Below are 18,367 nucleotides of genomic sequence, written 5' to 3' on the forward strand. Positions count from 1 at the left end.
TTGTTACCCTCTGTGAGTAAAATCTATACCTAACGAGTGTGAAAAGCCAGTTGCAAGATGTTTGTGAAGCTTTCCCCTATTTAACAGATTAAGGAATTTGGGGTGAAGGAGGTTGATTTGCCTGTAACCACACAGCCAGCCAAATAATTATGTAAAGAATCCACATGCTGTCAGTGTCTTTTCTTTTATATTTTGGTGTTTCTGAATTACGGGTTAGGCTAGCTTCTTTTCACTTCAAAGCAGGAAAACTTGATGAAATCTATAGAGAGACTAGGGTATAGGCTCAGGAAGAATGTAAATTGTAAAGGGAAAACTTACTGTCTTGCTACATCTGAAGAGAAAGGAAATATAGGAGAGTGGTGTACGTGAAGGGACTTCGGAGAAGGAAAGTCCAGGTGCTTCTGAGGCTTTAATGAAATAACTTTCTCAAAACAACCTATGTCTCCTTCCCTGGGTTCTGTGCTTGTCATAAAACCTTCTTCTTGTTGACTGATGGACACAGGAGAGGATTGCCGTCATCAGTGAATGGAACTGGTACTCTGGTCTGTGTACTTAGTCCCCAGTGCATTTGTTTAAGCAGGAGCGAATTCCTAGAAGCCTGGTGGCCCTTGGTCAGAGGAACTGATGATGAGCCCCTGTCTGCCCCGTCCTTGTCCAGACTGGCCTCTCCCTCAAGGCCGTATCTGGTTCTGGTTGACTTGTTATAAACATGTCAAAGTGCTGTTCTGAAAATAATACTAGCCACATTTGTGGGGAGACGTGTTAACTTGTTTAAATTATTGGCAGGATGACCCATCTGCAATGGATTTTGTCACCTCTGCTGCAAACCTCAGGATGCATATTTTCAGTATGAATATGAAGAGCAGATTTGATATCAAATGTGAGTTGTTTTGTACTTCAGTTGTATTGTATAAATTCTAAGCTATGTTTTTCTTTTTAAACAGCTAAACATGTCTTTTTTTTTTTTTCCTCCAGCAATGGCAGGGAACATTATTCCTGCTATCGCTACTACTAATGCAGTGATTGCTGGGTTGATAGTATTGGAAGGATTGAAGATTTTATCAGGAAAAATAGACCAGTGTAGAACAGTGAGTGTTTTCTATTTGCGATTTTAAAATTAAAGCAATAAAATTGGTGTAAAGTAATGGAAAAATAACTGTTCAGGTTACCTTGAGTTACATGTTTTAACTAAGCTTCATGGAAATTACAGTGAGAAGAAAGACACATTCGCTTTTCTTTTGTTTAAAATGGACACAGAAGCTGGTTTGCCTCTAACATTCCCAGTTTTACCGAATTCCTGAAACAACTCATTTAATGAGTCCTTACATTAGGTTTTCTCAGTTGTTTTTCAATTCTAAGTGTTCTCTATTTTAAAATTTTATTTGGTCATTTTATAGTCCCCTTTTCTTCAGTCATTCTTGTCAGTCTCCTTTTTCATTTTAAATTTATGTTATATTCTTTGATAGTTTTGATGTCTAAAATCTTTATGGATGAGTCTACTGTCATTTCTGCTCGATATCTCTCATAGTGTTTTGTTTGCTTATGTGATACATGATTTTTTTTTTAACAGAATTAGTATTTGTCAAAACTTTTATCTGTGATAATTCTTTAAGGACCCATTGAAGGTGTATTTCATTTGGGTGCCTGTGGTCCTACCAACTCGGGACCAGTGTTAAAATTCTCAGCTCTAACTTTTCAACCCACATATATATTCAGACAGCAGATCTGCATGAGCCCTATCTTAATGTAATGCATTTATAAAGAAATATATTCCCCCCTCCATGAAGCTCCAAGGTCCGGATAATTTTCCGTGCTGTTTTTGTGGGGAAGATACTCTTCTCCTCTTCTTTACCCTCCTCCCCTTCCAGGTCCTTGCTTGATGTAAGCATCTCCTGTCATGAGTTCCTTCAGTAGTGAGGGCTGGACTGGGTTTCTCTCTTAAGACTAAAGCCACTTGGATATTCTCTTGTGTCCTTATCATTCTGTATTGAATTTGCATGTCTGAAGATGCTTTGCTTTCTTACAGCTTAGAATTTTAAAAACTTCCTAAAAATATTGGACTCAGTATTTTGCTGTCGTTAAGGCAGGTTCTTCTTTTTACTATAATGTTGAAATAAAAGGACCATTTACTTTCAGGATTTTCTTGAAAAAACAAAACAAAACCTAGTCTGCAATGGTACTCTTACTTTTCAGTGCCATTATTGATGCGTTCTTAAAGTATCTTTTACTGTTTTCATGAACTTTTGGGGTGAGAAGTAGAATCATCTGCCGTCTTCATTCAGTTTTCTATTTAAATTTTTATTTTGGCTGTCATGTTTTTAATTTCCAAGAACTATATGTTTTTTGATTTTTACCTTTTTATAGCAGCCTGAACTTGTTCTGTGATTACAGTACCTCTTTGAACTCTCAAGCAGTGCTAGTTGTTGAAATTGTTAAAGCATCTACTGTTTCCTATAACATCCTTCTCATTCCTTTACGTGCTCGTCTCTGTCCCTCTCTTGGGCTAATGACACTCATGTGTCTTGAGTTTCATTTATTCACGTTTATAAATGAATGTCAGGATGGATCGATGCTGTTAGCCTGAGTGTTAGTGTTAGCAGTTGTCTTCCTCACTGTTGATTTCTCTTAGCACAGTTACCTTCCCAGTGAATCCCAAGATCAAATAAATCTGTTCCCTCATTGTACCTTGCTTCCACCCCTGCCAGTAGAAATGTATGTGACTGGAATTCACTGTAGGGGAGAGGCTCTGTGAAGGCTCTTCTAACACTTAATGCCTGTCGAGGGATTTAGTTCTTTAGGCTTGGTGGGAATTCCTCTTTAGAATTAATTCATCCCAGCAGATAATCATACTACATGGTAGTCACAAGATGAGAGCTTATGTATCAGCTTCCAGTGTTCTTCTGAGATTTGTAACTTCAGTGTGATTTTTTTTTTTTTTTTTTTTTTTTTTTGCCTTGGTTCTTACTATTTTTTTGTTTGGGTATTAGGGAAATAGTAATAGTGCTAGAACTCATTATTTTCTCCTTTAATTATGTAAATGTTAATATCATCATCACAGAAAACTTGAAAAGAAAGGCAGCTCATTGGTTCCATACATCTGTGAAAGCATTATCATTAATTAGAAAAATGTATTGATCTTCTTAAAAGTTGGTTTAAAATTGATGAGTAACCATGAGAAAGGCATCCAAAATCTGAGAATCAGGTGATACCTGAGAAGATAGGGTTAGGCCCTTATTTTTGCTAAATTAGTTTGCAGAATAGTCTGGAGTCTTCAATACAAGGAGATTTCTTTTCAGTAAGCCCAGCCTTATTTACGTAGTAACTAATTTGGAAACAAGGTTTGAAAATCAGTCAGAAGGTCATGATTTTCCTTATCCATTTTGCCATCTTGAGAGGGAGTATTTAAGTGAACGCTGTACGGTATGTAAAATTGTAACTCAAATTTCTGATTTCTGCTTGTGTTTTTTTTCTCCAAAGATTTTTTTGAATAAACAGCCAAATCCAAGAAAGAAGCTCCTTGTGCCTTGTGCACTGGATCCTCCCAACCCTAACTGTTACGTATGTGCCAGCAAGCCAGAGGTGACTGTGCGGCTGAACGTCCATAAAGTGACCGTTCTCACGTTACAAGATAAGGTAAGTGCAGGGCCTGCTTTTCTTGCACAAGGTTGTACATTTTCCTTTTTATAAGAAAAACCAAGTTCCCTTTTGCCTTTTATGGTGTTATTGTGATAACAAACTAAAAACCAGACAGTTACTCTGAAATCTGACTACTGAGGTGTGTTGATGTGATGTCCTGGGTTGCTTTACCATCTGGTTTCCTACTGGGTTTTCTGTCTGTGGTTCCAGAATATGTGCCTCACGTCCCAGAAAGGAACAGGTATATTTGGCTAAAATATAGACCACAAGTGCTACATAGGTGGCATCATATCTTAGCAAGCAAACTCATTGTTGCTCAGATAGCATGTAAATCCTGTATTTTTTGGCAGCTAGGCGGTATCCTTAAATGGTCTAGTGGTGGTCCTGATTCTGGTGTGTTAAGTTAGTCCCTGAGGAGATGCAGTGTTTGCACAACTGGATTCAGGGAAATGGAGGGTGAGGTTGTGATCTGGTCTTTCAGTTCCTCCTAGTTTTTTTATTAGGGAAGATTTTAAAGGGCCCAAATGGGTGTTACTTCCCACTCTGGGGATCACTTCAGATTGTTCCTCTGATTATGTCCCTTATGGTGTTACATATTTATATACCTCCTGACATGAAGGAGGAGACCTGCTTGATAATGAGTGGCCTTTTTCCCAAAACTGGTTACACAGGGCAGGTTGATTTGAGCTTATGTTTTGAATGGAGAAGAAGCAGAACTTGGTATACTGGCTGGCAGAGGGTGGTTGCCCCATATTTTTTCTTAGGAAATGATAATAGTAGGTATCTACTCACTCTTGAGCTAAAGGTAATGTCATTGTTTGTAGGGTACTCCTTCAGAGAGTTCCTCCATTGTTGTTGGGTTGGTTTGTTCTTTAGGATCAGGTAGGATTTAACAATATTATCACCCTTGATCTGCATTGGAATTTAAAGTGAGAACAGGAAAGGGAAGACTGTCTGAGAATCAGATTAATGAGAAATTCTCCATCTGTAAAACATCTGCCAGCGTGGGGTTGGCCTAGAAACTAAGATAAAATATGTCAGGTGTCTAGCTCAGTACCTGATCTGCTGGGAAGGACAAAATACTGAGAGCCAGTCAAGGAGTTCTCAGTCCCTGTTTGGAGGAAGTTTAATCTTTATCAGTGGTCAAACATAGAGATAGATGGGCATGAGAAAACTGAGTGAATTCCCTCTGCTTTCCTGCTTGTCCTAATGTACCTTAAAGAATAAGTTGGCCCCTGCCTAGTGGAAGGGGTCCGATAAGAGCCTTTATGGAAAAAAATTTCTAGGTCTTTTATGATCTTTAATTCCATGTGTTAATATTGTGATTTTGGTGGTTTTGTTTTGTTTTTTTTGTAGATAGTGAAAGAAAAATTTGCCATGGTAGCACCAGATGTCCAAATTGAAGATGGGAAAGGAACAATCCTAATATCTTCAGAAGAGGGAGAGACGGAAGGTATTGGACATTGCCTTGTTCAGCTCCCCTCACGGGGATGGAGACTACCTGAAGGAAGGCGTGCACAGTAGTGCATCCATTCACTGCTTACCTTACTCCGTATCTCAGCTGCGAGGGGTGATGCTTGGTCATAGAAGTGCTGTCCCGAGGTGGCATTGCCTTGGTGGGGTCGCCACAGTTCCACATTTGTGGGATTCAGTGTTGTCAGGATATTTCAGGGACTAGTTCTTAATAACCCAGTGCATAGTTACCATTTATAGTGGCCACAGTGTTCTTGTCCACTTCCAGGGAACTGCCTGTATCAAGTCTGGGTAGGAACTCTTGTTCTTCAGAGACATTCTAGGTAGACTGAAAAGGTAAAAGAAGGAAAGAAAAACTGAAGAAAAAGATTTGTTAAATTATGTTTAAAAGTTACATAAATTTAAACATGAAAAGTCAAATTTAAAATACAGTTTATTACTTAGTGTGTGCCAGGCACTGCAGGTATAGGTTGCTTACTGTCTGTAGACACAGAGCAAATACAAAGCGGACTGAGGGCTATGAGGAGAGAGAGTAAATTGGGAGCCAAATGAGAAAGCAGTATCGTAAATGAGACTTGAGTGCGTTTGCAGGTCAGGAGAGAGGAGCATTTGACCATGCGGGAGAGAAAGGACAGGGAAGGCAGGAAGCCCCAGAATGGGTAGGTCAGAGGAGGTGGTGACTCCAGAAGTTTGGTTGGAGGGATTATTCATCACTGGAGTATTCAAAATCCATGTAAGAACGGTTGACTAAGTGCTTGTGGATGCGCAGCATGGTGTGCTGCACACTGGGGACATTGAGAGGAAGCAGAAATGACATGTGAGTGGTAGGACTAGTTTGGACTGATTAGATTTTGGGGGCCCTACTGGCTCTCCATTGAGAAATGTTGAAAATTTATGTTGAAAAATTCATTGAAATAAACAGTTTCCTCTTGTTTCTGAATTGTAAAATTTGCTAAAAGTAATGTGTTGACTTTGTCATAGATAACATCTTTGCAAGTAGAATATGTTTTGAACAATTCTAAAAGTTGTTATTGACTCCTCCAGGATTCCAGATTAATTTGGCTTGAGAGGAGAGGGTTCTCAGAATTTCTTACAGTTTGGTTCCCTTGAAGTAATTTTAGTACTGGTATGTTCAGGGCTGAGTTCCTGAGTGCCTAATATTTTAGTGGGCTAGTTTTAAAATAACAGACACTAATTTTCTCTTAGTTCTGGAGGCTGAAAGTCTTAAGATCAAAGTGTTGACAAGTTTAGTTTCTCCTCAGGCCTCTCTCCTTGGCTTCTTAAAAGAACACCAATTAGGTTGGGTTAGGGTCCACTCCTACAGCCTCATTTTTAACTTAATTACCACTTTAAAAACCATTCTGTCCAAGTCCTGTCATATTCTGAAGTACTGATGTTAGCGCTTCAGCATATGAATTTTAGGGAGATACAACTCAGTTTATAGCAGGGGTTTTACCTTTTAAAAACGAATGTGACTGCTCCTTGGAGATACAACTAAAGCATCTAAATTCCTTTCAAATTTCCTAGCCAATAATCACAAGAAATTATCAGAATTCGGAATTAGAAATGGGAGCCGACTTCAAGCAGATGACTTCCTTCAGGACTACACTTTATTGATCAACATCCTTCATAGGTAGGAACTGTTAATATTTTGAGTGTAAGAGATTATTTGAATATACAGACTTAAAGTAGAGAAAAAATGTTTTCTTGCCCTTAAACCCTCCTGTTCATTTGAAGCTGCACAATGTATATTGTAAGGTGTAAGTTGGCTACCAAGTTTCCTGAGGTTTGACCTACAGAAAAACTTGAGAATCCAGAAATAAAAAGGATAAAAAAATGTTTAAGGGTAACTGTCATCAGTGGTGGCTGATCAGAAAGACCTAGAGAGGGTAGAAATCCAGGTGCTTGAATGGTTATAATCAAGGGTGTGTTCATTTTGACAATTGAACTAAAATTAAAATGTTTATTATTTTTAAAGATTCATTAGAAGAGAGAAATATTTCTCCCATAAAACAAATATTTCATTGCGATCTGTAACAATAAGAGAACATTAAAGATTATCCTATTTAGATTCCTGAATCATTTTTTTTTTAATTTTTATTTTACATCCTGCACACTTTATAAAAAGCATTCAAAGTGGTTGCATCACAGGATATTTGCATATACCTATAGCACAGCTAAAATACAGATGGTCCTCCACTTCGGTATGTTTCTGTTGAACAAGGTGCATTGTGGTACATGCTTACTGATACCCCTGAACTGCACCCTGCCTTGGGACTGTTGGTAGCATCTAACAGATCTAACAGATGGAAAGGCTGCCACCTGCGTCCACTTGTTTTGCCAGTGTTGTTATCTGTATTCAAACATAGAGAGCTTGGGTAGCTGTTGTGAGAGTTTTACATTGTATATGCTTGGTTTATAAAAAGCATAAAATGACAGGAAAGACTGAATGTGGGTTATTAGTAATAGTAAAGTTTCACAGAGTTATGCAGTTGAGTCATAAATATCACTAGGGAGTGAGCTGTAGCCTCCGTTAGACACCAGTTGGATGTCAGTGGTGTGCTTGCGTTCAGCTGTGAGAGAAAAGACAATGGAAGGGCATGTACAATAAAATGGAAATTTATCAGATGGTGTCTAAAAGAGGAGGCATAATTAGGGTTTTTTTTTTTATCGTATTTTTTAGCTCTCTGGGAACAGAACCCCCCCTTATAACATGTAAGTCTTTTGTTTGACTTTCATGCATTAAACTTTCATACATGTTTTGGGAACTCATTACAAAAGCAGGGTGCTGCCTGTAAAGATGGGGGGAAAACTGAATCCATGTAAACTCTACCCCCGAAACACTGAATTACTCTGGTCAAGATCAGAGTAGAGTGTATCGAGTCTTTTCACATAATAACTGAGGAAATAACGCCTAAGGATTTTTAGCTCTTTGACAATCGGAATCCAAATATTTGGTGTGTATGTAGTATATACATTGTTTGAGTTTTGAGAACAGTCTCCGGTGTGCCTTTGCTTTTGTAAGCAGACATAGTGGTGGTCCAGTTTTATAGTGCGTGGTTCTCTTACAGTGAAGACCTAGGAAAGGATGTTGAATTTGAAGTTGTTGGTGATGCCCCCGAAAAAGTGGGGCCCAAACAAGCTGAAGATGCTGCCAAAAGCATAACCAATGGCAGTGATGACGGAGCTCAGCCTTCCACTTCCACAGGTGAGTCACGGCCCCAGCCAGCACGTTGTTAATTACCCACCAGGCAGGACTGTGTAGAAACAAGCTGAGTATTTTATGAACGCTGACCGTAAAATAGAACTCCACAGGACTGTTAGAGGTGTGTGTTGGTTTGGCGTTGATTATTTTAATGGATCTTTGACTATACGAACTATGAAGACATGTAAGATTGGGTAAAATTCTTATGGAAGATAGACACACTGTTATTTCTTGCTAGTTTTTACAACTGGAAATGCTAGTGAGATTTTGGTGTATAAAGATACTTCATTCTTAGTAGTAGTAGTTTTGTATTTTGAATGCCTGTTTGTAGAGGGCAACAGGTCAGTGCACCTGACTGTTTAGAGTGAACAGATGCTTGATAAGTATAGAATTTTAGCATTTCACAGTTTTCTCAGAACCAGTATGACTTTGGTAAAGTGCATCAGAGGCTGTTTCCCTGGGTTTTCAGTGTTGGTGCTTTATTGCGCTCTAATGTCAGTGTTTACTGCCAGCCACCCCTCCCCCACCCCTTCATTCTTTAGGGTCAGAAGACTAAAAGTTACTGATTTTTAATGTCTCTTTTCATTTCTCCGACCCGGTATCTTTGGTGTTCTTTGGAATATGGTGGTTCTTGGTTCTGATGTTCTCTGAGAGATTTGAAGATGGACTTTGAGATGGTCTAGTGTGTGGGCCATGGTTCATGACCCTTTTTCCCCCCTCTGAAAGTAGAAAGATTCATCATCTCCTTTGAGGAAAGGACTGATAGTTTTTCAGAAGTCACGGTATGAAATGTGCATTTATTGATCCACTACCGTGGGTGGGTTTTGGAGGCTGTAGCAGTAAGGTAGGTAGTTGGTTCAGCAGAGTGTGGGGAGTGGGGAACACAAAACCAACTGTAGTGTAAGATTAGGAGCATGCACTGTAGAGCCCACGCTGTGGGTTTGAATCCTGACCTCATCTGCTAGTGTGTGACCTTGGGCAAGTCTCTGTACCTCAGTTTCCTTTTCTGGAAAACGGATAATGATGTTATCTTCTTTATAGGGTGGTTGTGATGATTAAATGAGTTGTTATGTGCAAAGTGCTCAGAACAGTTCCTGGCACATTGTAAGTGCTGTATGTGTTGTTATCTGTTTTTGTTGTTGTTTATTATTACTACCACTGCTATGAATATTGGGATATGCACCCTCCCTTTTTCTGTTGGAGAAATAGAAACAAGGAACTGTAGTAATTCCTTCGAATTATATAATGCTTGTTACAACTTTTTGTTTTGATTAGAAGAGAAATAGGTGCTTGTTACAGAAAACAGTAAAACAGTACAGAAATGTGTAAGGTATAAAGCAAAGGTTCCCTGCGGGTAACCACTCTCCAGTTTGGTGTTATGTTAGAAGAGTTAGCTTTTCACTTGTATAAAATTTTAGTGAGCTGCTAATAACTCCCACACTTTTAACCATTTCTTTCCTTTTTTCCTGAAATAAGCACAAGAGCAAGATGATGTGCTCATAGTTGATTCAGATGAAGAAGGTCCTTCAAATAATGCTGACATCAGTGAAGAAGAAAGAAGTCGCAAGAGGAAATTAGATGAGAAAGAGAATGTCAGTGCAAAAAGGTCACGCACAGAGCAGACAGAAGAGCTTGATGATGTTATAGCATTAGATTGAGCGGAAATGCCTCTCCACAGAACCCTCTTACTGCATTAGGCCTTCTGGGCAGAACCGGGTTATTTGTTATGTCCTTTGTTCCAAAGGGAAAAAATTGACACCAGTGACTTGAAGATGATTCTGCTCCCCTTGAAAGCATTCATTTTGCTAGAACTCTTAGAAACATTGCAGTATGCTGTATTGAAAGTAGGAATATAGTTTTAAAACCCTTTGAACAAAGTGTGTGCATAACCAGTCATGAGATGGAACAACACAATGCATGTTGCCTTTTTAATGTAAATACCCTTAGGTATCATTTAACAGTTTTAAAATATTGTGGTTTAGTAAAGTTGATACCTGGTTATAAATATTATGCCTTTATTTTTGGTTAGAAGAAGAATTATTTTTAGCCTAGATCTAACCATTTTCATACTCTTAACTGACTGAAACAGATTCAAAGAAGTATCGAGTGCTATGCATTGAAATTGTTTCTACATGTTAACTGGCACTATGTATATTAATGTAAAACAATTGTTAATTTACTCAAGTTTTCAGCTTGTACTGCCTGGTATGTCTGTGTAAGAAGCCAATTTTTGTGTATTGTTACAGTTTCAGGTTATTTATATTTGATGTTTTGTAAAACTCAAATCCGACTATACTGTACTTATGGACCAAATAAATGGCATCTGCATACTTGTTAGTACAGGCCTGCACGGCTCATGTTTCTGCTGCCTTACTGGGTTTGTACGTTGTATTTACTGCAAGCATGCGAAATCCTTTCCTTTTAGAAAATTAACTAGTCCACTTAGAAAATGTGAAGGAAGAGACCTCTGCTGTTTGCCATAGATGAGTCCTTTCTAAAAGAAAGCTTTTGATGGCAGTATTGCTTTTAAAATTTGGATTGTGAACAGTTGGCCTTGTATTGAGAATATGTAAGTGATCTCTGCTCATACCTAGGAACTTGGAGTCTTGGATGTGAGATTCCAGGGAGAATGTCTTTCCTCATTCTGCAGTCTTCTCTAGGTTGTCCCCCAGTTCATTCAGGTCCCTTCTTACATGCACCACTCAGGGCCCAAGTCCAGCCAGCAGATGTGGCCAGACCAGTGCTGGATGAGCAGCACTCACGTCTCTGCCCTGGACCTGGGAAGGCCTTGGCCGTTAGGCTGCTCTCCTCACATAGATGTGCTCAGAGTTTTCAGGTAACAGAAACCCATGAAGCTGTTTCTCCCGTTCTGTGCCTCTGCTTTTGGTGTTTTTGGCCACAGTCAATGAAATTTCAAAGTGATAGTTCATTGTGTTCTACCTTGTGTAATTCTTACTCTGCCATCCAGCCTACTTGTTGGTACCACTTGTAAGTTCAACATGTAATCGCAGCCTTCAGAAAAATCATGTTGAACAAGACTCAGCCCTCAGGAGCTGCTGCTTGATGCGTCCAGGGTGAACTGACTTCCAGCCTTCAGATCCAGCGGCTAGATCCCCACCTGCGACCCTGTGAGCATATGAGGTTCATTTTGCCTTTAGATTTTCAGAAGGTTTCATTTTCCTCCAGAAAGAAAATTTTCAAAATTACAGAACTAAGTAACAGATAAAAATGAAATATCCTGGAATACCACCTCTCAGAAGCAAGTTTTAGTTAACTGATCATGGATGATTACCGTCAATTGTGAAATTTTGAAATCTGGAAAGCTCTCCAGAAAATTTGAATTTTGAAAGTCTCCGCATTCCTTGAAACCTCACCCATCACCCTGCCTTTTCAGACACAGTTGTCACAATGTGTTTCCGGCATTTTGTGTGTGTTTGGTTTTTTTCTTTCCCATTTGAATGTACATGGCATCAGGTGCCAGCTTCATCTGTAGAGGTGTGTTTCTATCTTGGCAGATCAGTTTTCATCTGCAACAACTGTTACCACTTTTCCAGCCGTTTCTGTTCATTTTCTACCTATTTTTTATAAAATCTGGGTTTATCAGCAAAGTAGGTCTGACTGCAGGGGTCTTGCTCAGCTAGACTAAGATCCAAGCTCCCTCCAAGTCCCTGGAGTGTGGAGGTACCTTAGATCCAGCCTTGTATTCATGGTTTTCCCATGTGAGTCTTCTCAAGGGGAGCTGGGAGCAGGTCTCTTTTAAAGGTGTTTCCCCAGCAGCTCCAGCCTGAAACACAGTCTGACAAACCATTGTCCAGCCTCTTTGGGAGCAGTCTGGGAACTCAAGTTTACCTAGAGAATCCATTGTCCCAAAGGTCAGTGTGCATCCTTGGCACAAACCGTGAAGGGATTCAGTATTTTAATACAGACCCTGAGCAATAAAAGAACTGATCGGGCAAGGATCATCAATGGATGCCAGGACCTTTAGGAAAAGGCTACTGAGGAACAAATCTTCACACAGTGCTCAAATGTTGCCATATGGATAACTTGGAAAAACACAAGTCTTGACAATGGACTGATCTGTCATCACTGTAGTCAAGGGATCAGACCTCACATCGCTAAGGAACACCTGGAATTTGCTTCTTGATGAGATGGTGATACGCAGAATACACCACCACTGAGGTCAACAAAAAGTTATTAGCATCTAGACTTCCAGCTGACAGGAAGTAGAGGGGGTAGAGGAACAAGTTAAACATTAAGAGGAAACAATTGGACAAGTACAGAATGTGTGGCATTCTAGCACTCAAGTGTAAAATTAGTGACAAACCTTGTGACAATTGGAAACTTGAAAATGGAATAAATTAAATGATAATGAAATTATTTTCTTAGCTGTAGTAATGTTCTTGTAGTTATATAAGGCGCTGTCCTTATTGTATTAAGAAATGAAGCTCAAAATACCTACAACTTTTAAATGGCTCAGCATAGTATCTAATGCAGGAAAGAAGAAAAGCAGAATTAACACATATACATTGTTCATTGTGCCATCTAACTTTTTTCTGAAAACTTTCATAATAAAAGTGAAGATATATATTCTGTATTTTCCTTTGGTGCCTATGTGACTTTTGCAAATTTTGTATTGAGTATATATCCTATGACTGAAATCGGAAAGATAATAAAGATTGTTAAAATACCAGTTGGAATGAGAAAGTGTTACCAGCAGTGCTTGGGTCCAACATTGATGAAATCAGCTTTGCTCATCCTTGTTGCTAGGCTGTGACTTAGGAAGAAGTCTCTTTCATTTGAGCCTTCAGAGAACTAAGAAGCGGACCAAGTTGTTCCCAGTTGATTAATGGTCCACTTATAAGCTGCCAGAAAGCATTTGGTTCACAATCGTTCCTGTGACATAAGTGCCTGAAGTGGGCTTGCCCTGTGGCCAAGGAACATGGGCAAATGTTAGCCTCCTACTGCCTCTTATAATGTATAAAAATTAAAACTGTTAAAAGTAAAAACCCAAAGAAATCAGGGAAGAAAATTGTTGGCAAATGTTTCTAGTCATTGTGGCCTGTAGAGGTAGGTGGTGAAGATCTCTTATTTCCTTGCATCTTTTTTTTTCCCCTCGCTATTTAGTTTTTAAACATTTTATTCCAACTGCCTGAAGAGTCATCTTTTTTTGGCGGGGGAGAAGGTAATTAGGTTTATTTTATTTTTAGAGGAGGTACTGGGGATTGAACCTAGGACCTCGTGCATGCTAAGCACATTCTGTACCACTGAGCTATACCCTCCCCCTCTCCTCGCATCTTAAAATTGTATTCCTGAGGACTAGAATCCATTTGACCATTTTATATTTAGAGAAGTATTTTTATAAACACTTTCATACTGGGAATACATTATTTGCATTCTGCACACAGGGGGAACTCTTTTTCCTGGATCTGATTTAAAATAAATTCTAACCAAAAACTTACTTAAGGAATTTTGGAACTGCTCTCACTAAGTAAAAAGCAACAGAGCTGGACTAGAGGGCTCTAATAATGCTGTGCAGTTTATGTAGATTTTGAAGCCAATTATCGCCTGGGAAAATAGCATTGGAAGTTTTGCTAAATGTCTCTTCCTCATAACAGCTTTAAAGTTTTAAATCTTGCAACAAATGATGGCTTACTGCACAGGGAAAGACTGAACAAAAATTTTACTAGAATTCATACAGAGCTTCGGGAAGGTCTCCAGGCTTTTAGAAATCTTCCAAAATTTACTTTGATTCTCAGATCAGTCTTAGAAAAAATGTAGGCATTGTGCACACTGTCATTCACTCATTGTATACGTACGTGTGTGTGTGTGTGTGTGTGTGTGTGTGTGTGCGCGCGCGCGCGTGCATCCGTCCCTACTCTGCACTACCCTGCACTTGGAAAACCTTGCCAACCAGCCTGGTAGAAATCTTTGAAAGTAGTACGACACAAAGGGCTGACGTGCACAGAAACCCAACCCACCTTCTCATCTTAAGGCAGCAATAGGTAGTGGGATGAGGGACTGAGGACCCACCTCTGGTGTGTTGCCAGGCTTCCCAGTGGGTCCCAGCAGCAGCTTCCAGCAGCACCGAAAGTCACCAATACCAACTCATGCTCAAATATGCGAGTCCAAAGGCTGCAGGAATCTGGGCATCCTCAAATAGCTCCTCCTTATGGAGCTGCAGACTGACTAGGGTCTTTGCCATGTAATGTTTGTGCATAAATTCCCATTCCTGAGTGCAGGATAAGGTTTCAGGGCAGGAAACTGAGGGTCCTTCCAAGATGATTACTGCTCCCTGATGAAGGAAGCAAGCTGTAATTGTCAGATCCTAATTCTGATTCTTAGATTGGGGAACAAACGCTCTATGGCTTTAATTGCTAATGCTTTGAAACTCCTGCACCCCAGAGAGGCCTAAGGGCAATACTAGGACCAGGGGAAGTCAGTGGACTCCACCTAGTGTAAAGAGCTGGGCCTCAGAAAAAAGGGGATGGAAAACCCTTTTGAGCACAGCTCCCAGTGGACAACCCAGTGAATTAGGCAGAAACTTGGGTCTGGTGCTGTGTGCTCTGGGAGGACTCGCCCCCAGGCACTGAAATGGGAAGGGTACAAGTGAGCTTCAGGTGGAAGATTCCTGCTGCTCTCCCCAGGAATGATTGTTTTAAAAAGGTAAAGGCTGCTGAAAGCTGAGGGAGGGAAGGAAATGTGTATCCTACCAATTATTCCCTGTGGTTTTTGCATGCCATCCCTCTTCCTTTGTGACCTAAGCTACTCAGCCCACATTTGATTGACATCTGAGTGCCTCCCAGGACAGTGAGAAAACCCCTGAAATGTGTCTATAATTGAAGTCCAGAAAATACAGATACTGCAGATAAGGGGGTCTGATGGAAGCTAGATTACAAGGAGAGAAAACAGGAAATCTCTTTAAAAAAAAAAAAATCAGCATTAGTGTAGACAGAGGCTGGGTAGGATCAGCCTCTGGGGCCTTAGGAGGAAAAGATGGTGGTTTAGGACTTGGTATAAGACTAGATTGAACATGTCCTGTACTGGCCTCCTGATTGTGTCCATTTGCCCAAAGGGAAGATTCTGGTTAACTCGACAGGATGATAGAACCCAGCAATTCTGTTTTGAGACTTCTTTCTCCAACAGTGGGACCCAGGCAGTGGCCACTGGAGCCAGCTCATACTTTTGAGAACTGATCACATCCATTTTGTCCCAACTCTGCTCAGTGGCACCATATGGGTAGTTTGAAATTGACCATGGTGGTATTGGAAAATGCTGTAAATCAGGGCTCCCGATTGGTACAAATCTCCCCCAGAGTGCTGACTGTTAAACATTTACACATACCACCCCACCCAGCAAGAAAAAGGCCAGAGAGTCCCCCATTGCACTTCTCAGGCAGAAAGAGCCAGCAACCTGAGATCAAACACTCACCTGCTTTTTAGTGAGGATACAGAAGAAGATGGGGTCTGGGACACATTCAGGTAGTATACACATGACAGCACACAATTTCAAATCCTCCTATGTATCCACTTACAGTGATAATGGTATGATTTCCCACATCATTACATATTTTAAATATATTTATAAATAATTGCTTAATGTATTTCCCACTTCATGGAAGTACTTTGTGCTAATGTTGAACATCGAACATTTTATTTATTCATTCAAATACAAATTTATTTATTTATTTAAACAAGTCCCAGCCAATTTTATTAAAGAAAAATTTTGCGTGATTCACTTTTCACCAATCTCTTTTGGCATGCTTCGAATGATGTCAGAATCACCTGGATCAGTGAGAGCCAGTGTGCATACTCTGTAGTATTTTCTACCCACTCTGCCAAATTCAATATTACTGCCACTGCAGTGATGGACACCAGTTTTGGCCAACAAGGCATAGTGCACTCTTTCAGATTTCCTCTGGGAAATTGTGGAGAATGACTGGCTTAGCTCTGCCTTGTCTGATCATTTTCATAGCTCTGCCTTGTCTGATCATTTTCAGAGTGTACCCAGCAGTACTTTCCACTTTCATGATGTTTGGGAGCCTAGAGTTGATCAACTCCAGCAACTTTTTTGTCTTTGCTGCCACCATCTTCCTGTCTTAGGTTTGAGACAGTCCCCAGCCAAGAACAGCTGCCAAGATTGCCAACGAGAGAGAAAGCAAACATTTGAGGTTGTTTCTGTTCCTGTTTGTGGGTGCTGGTTGTTCTTTCTATCTAGGTATCTAACTACTATTAGAGTAAGTAGTGTATTTTACTTGTTAGAGTTAATCCTGGACTCTAATGTACTTTTAAAGTCTTTTTTTGTTACTCTTTTTTTTTTCTTCCGGGTTACTTTTCTTTTTTGGGGGGTGGTGTAGGAGGGTTAGGTTTATTTATTTTTTAATGGAGGTACTGGGGATTGAACCCAGGATCTCATGCATGCTAAGCATGCACTCTACCACTGAACTATATACCCTCCACCTATTGTTTAAATCTTGAAAGCTCTAAACGGGCAGGTGGGGACAGAATAGATATATAAGAAGTAACTTTGAGGGCAGAAAGCTCCCTCTGGGCTCTTTTTCAGAAGGCTGGAGATCCTAGGACCGCTGTATAGATGACATAAACCATGTGATAAACATTTCTGTGCCTACAATTCTCTGCATTTTGGATTACTTCCCTAGAATAGATTCTTGGACCATTACTGCTTTCAAGAGTGTTGTTTGTTTGTTTGTGAGGGTTAATACTACGAAATTGTTCTTCCTGACAGAATGTACCAACTCACACTCATTACCAGTAGAATATATGCAAGTTTCACCAGTCAGGCCGATATTTCCATTTTTAAATAGTAGATAATGTGATCAGTGAATTATGATATCTCCTTGTTGATTCATTTTCCTCTCTCAGAGTGGAAGGTCATTTTTTACTAGATGATGCCTTTGGATATTTGCTTCCCCCAAAACTGCTTGCCCCTACCTGTGCCTTCCTGCCGCCCCCCTCAGCTTGGTGGGGGTAGGGGGTTACAATTCTTCGAGCTCTGAGAGGTGCTAAGGAGAAGCTGCTGGGTGAGACACTGCTTCCGTGCCAGCTGAGAATGGGCCACAGCAAGCTCCTCAGCAATGCTGAGGCCGGATGCCCTGGTCAGTCTACACCAGGACATCCCCATCCAGGCTCCATGTTCCCTGAGACGCTGTGAGTGCCTTGCTGGAATTCTCTTGTTGGGGAGGGGTGCCTGGAAATAAAAGAACTCTTTCCCTCAGGGTTTTTTCCCTGTATCCACCGGGTCCTGACAGATAATGGTTTACTCTTCTTCACTACAAGCTGTTTGAAATGTATAGCAAGGGATTTGTAGCTTCTGATTTTTGGGACAAATCCCTAGTCACCTCTTGTTCCCCTCCCCCACCATGTGGTCCCCAAGGCCCCATCCCTTCCCAGAACCTATGGCAGCGCAAAAGCTTTCAGGAGCATTCCCTTGGCACCTCACACAAGACCCTGTGGGCAGGTGCTGGAAAAAGGAGTCCTCACATCTCTTAGTGACTGCCCGTGCTGGTCCCAGCTGAGGCTTCCCAGCCCACTGGCTTAGCCTGAGGCCTGTTTTCTGCCTGGCCTGGCCTTAAGCGCTGTGCACGGTGACCAGTCCCCATCCAGCCCCGGCTCCCAGTACAAGGCGCTTTCCCCATTAGGCAGGTGGGGGCTCCTGAAACCGGGGCCTGAAACATGGTCCCGGGACAGGCTGGGGGTCTTGGGGTCACGCGAGGTGCTGGGGGCGCATCTGCCCGAGATGCAGTGTTCTCCAGGGTCCTGAGGCAGGCGCAGCGCTTCTCCCCAAGGTCGAACTTGTCCGGCCCAGCGCTTGAAACCGTGACGGCGCTGGGAAGTAAGATAGGGGAGGATGTGGGAAACGTTTGTCAGCTGCTCATATTTCTCCGGCCGGGATTGGGGGAACCGCCTCCAGCTCAGCCCGCGGGAATCCGGGATCTTTCCAGAGGCCCGACGGTCAGGGCGTATAACGGAGCCCGAGCCCTCCCCGCGGCGCCACAGCTGGCCGCTTCGCCCCACGAGGGCCAGCTCCAAGCCGCGC

The 18,367-nt window shown here is 41.1% G+C and overlaps 1 protein-coding gene and 1 pseudogene across 1 annotated transcript in view; one reads left to right on the top strand and one right to left on the bottom strand.

Moving 5' to 3' along the window:
* The window catches only part of UBA2 (ubiquitin like modifier activating enzyme 2), a 28,935-nt gene extending 18,284 nt beyond the window's left edge, over positions 1 to 10,651 (top strand). The window contains exons 11-17 of the mRNA XM_031458597.2: positions 787 to 880; positions 976 to 1,088; positions 3,478 to 3,633; positions 4,993 to 5,089; positions 6,637 to 6,742; positions 8,181 to 8,317; positions 9,791 to 10,651. Coding sequence (XP_031314457.1) covers positions 787 to 880; positions 976 to 1,088; positions 3,478 to 3,633; positions 4,993 to 5,089; positions 6,637 to 6,742; positions 8,181 to 8,317; positions 9,791 to 9,972 — 885 coding nt within the window. The 3' untranslated portion in view covers positions 9,973 to 10,651. The remainder of the gene's footprint in view (positions 1 to 786; positions 881 to 975; positions 1,089 to 3,477; positions 3,634 to 4,992; positions 5,090 to 6,636; positions 6,743 to 8,180; positions 8,318 to 9,790) is intronic.
* A 5,350-nt stretch (positions 10,652 to 16,001) lies between these two features.
* LOC116154892 (large ribosomal subunit protein eL30-like) lies at positions 16,002 to 17,739 on the bottom strand (annotated as a pseudogene).
* Between the last annotated feature and the right edge of the window lie 628 nt (positions 17,740 to 18,367).

This window comes from Camelus dromedarius, chromosome 9 (assembly GCF_036321535.1).
Source record: "Camelus dromedarius isolate mCamDro1 chromosome 9, mCamDro1.pat, whole genome shotgun sequence".
Classification (NCBI taxonomy): domain Eukaryota; kingdom Metazoa; phylum Chordata; class Mammalia; order Artiodactyla; family Camelidae; genus Camelus; species Camelus dromedarius.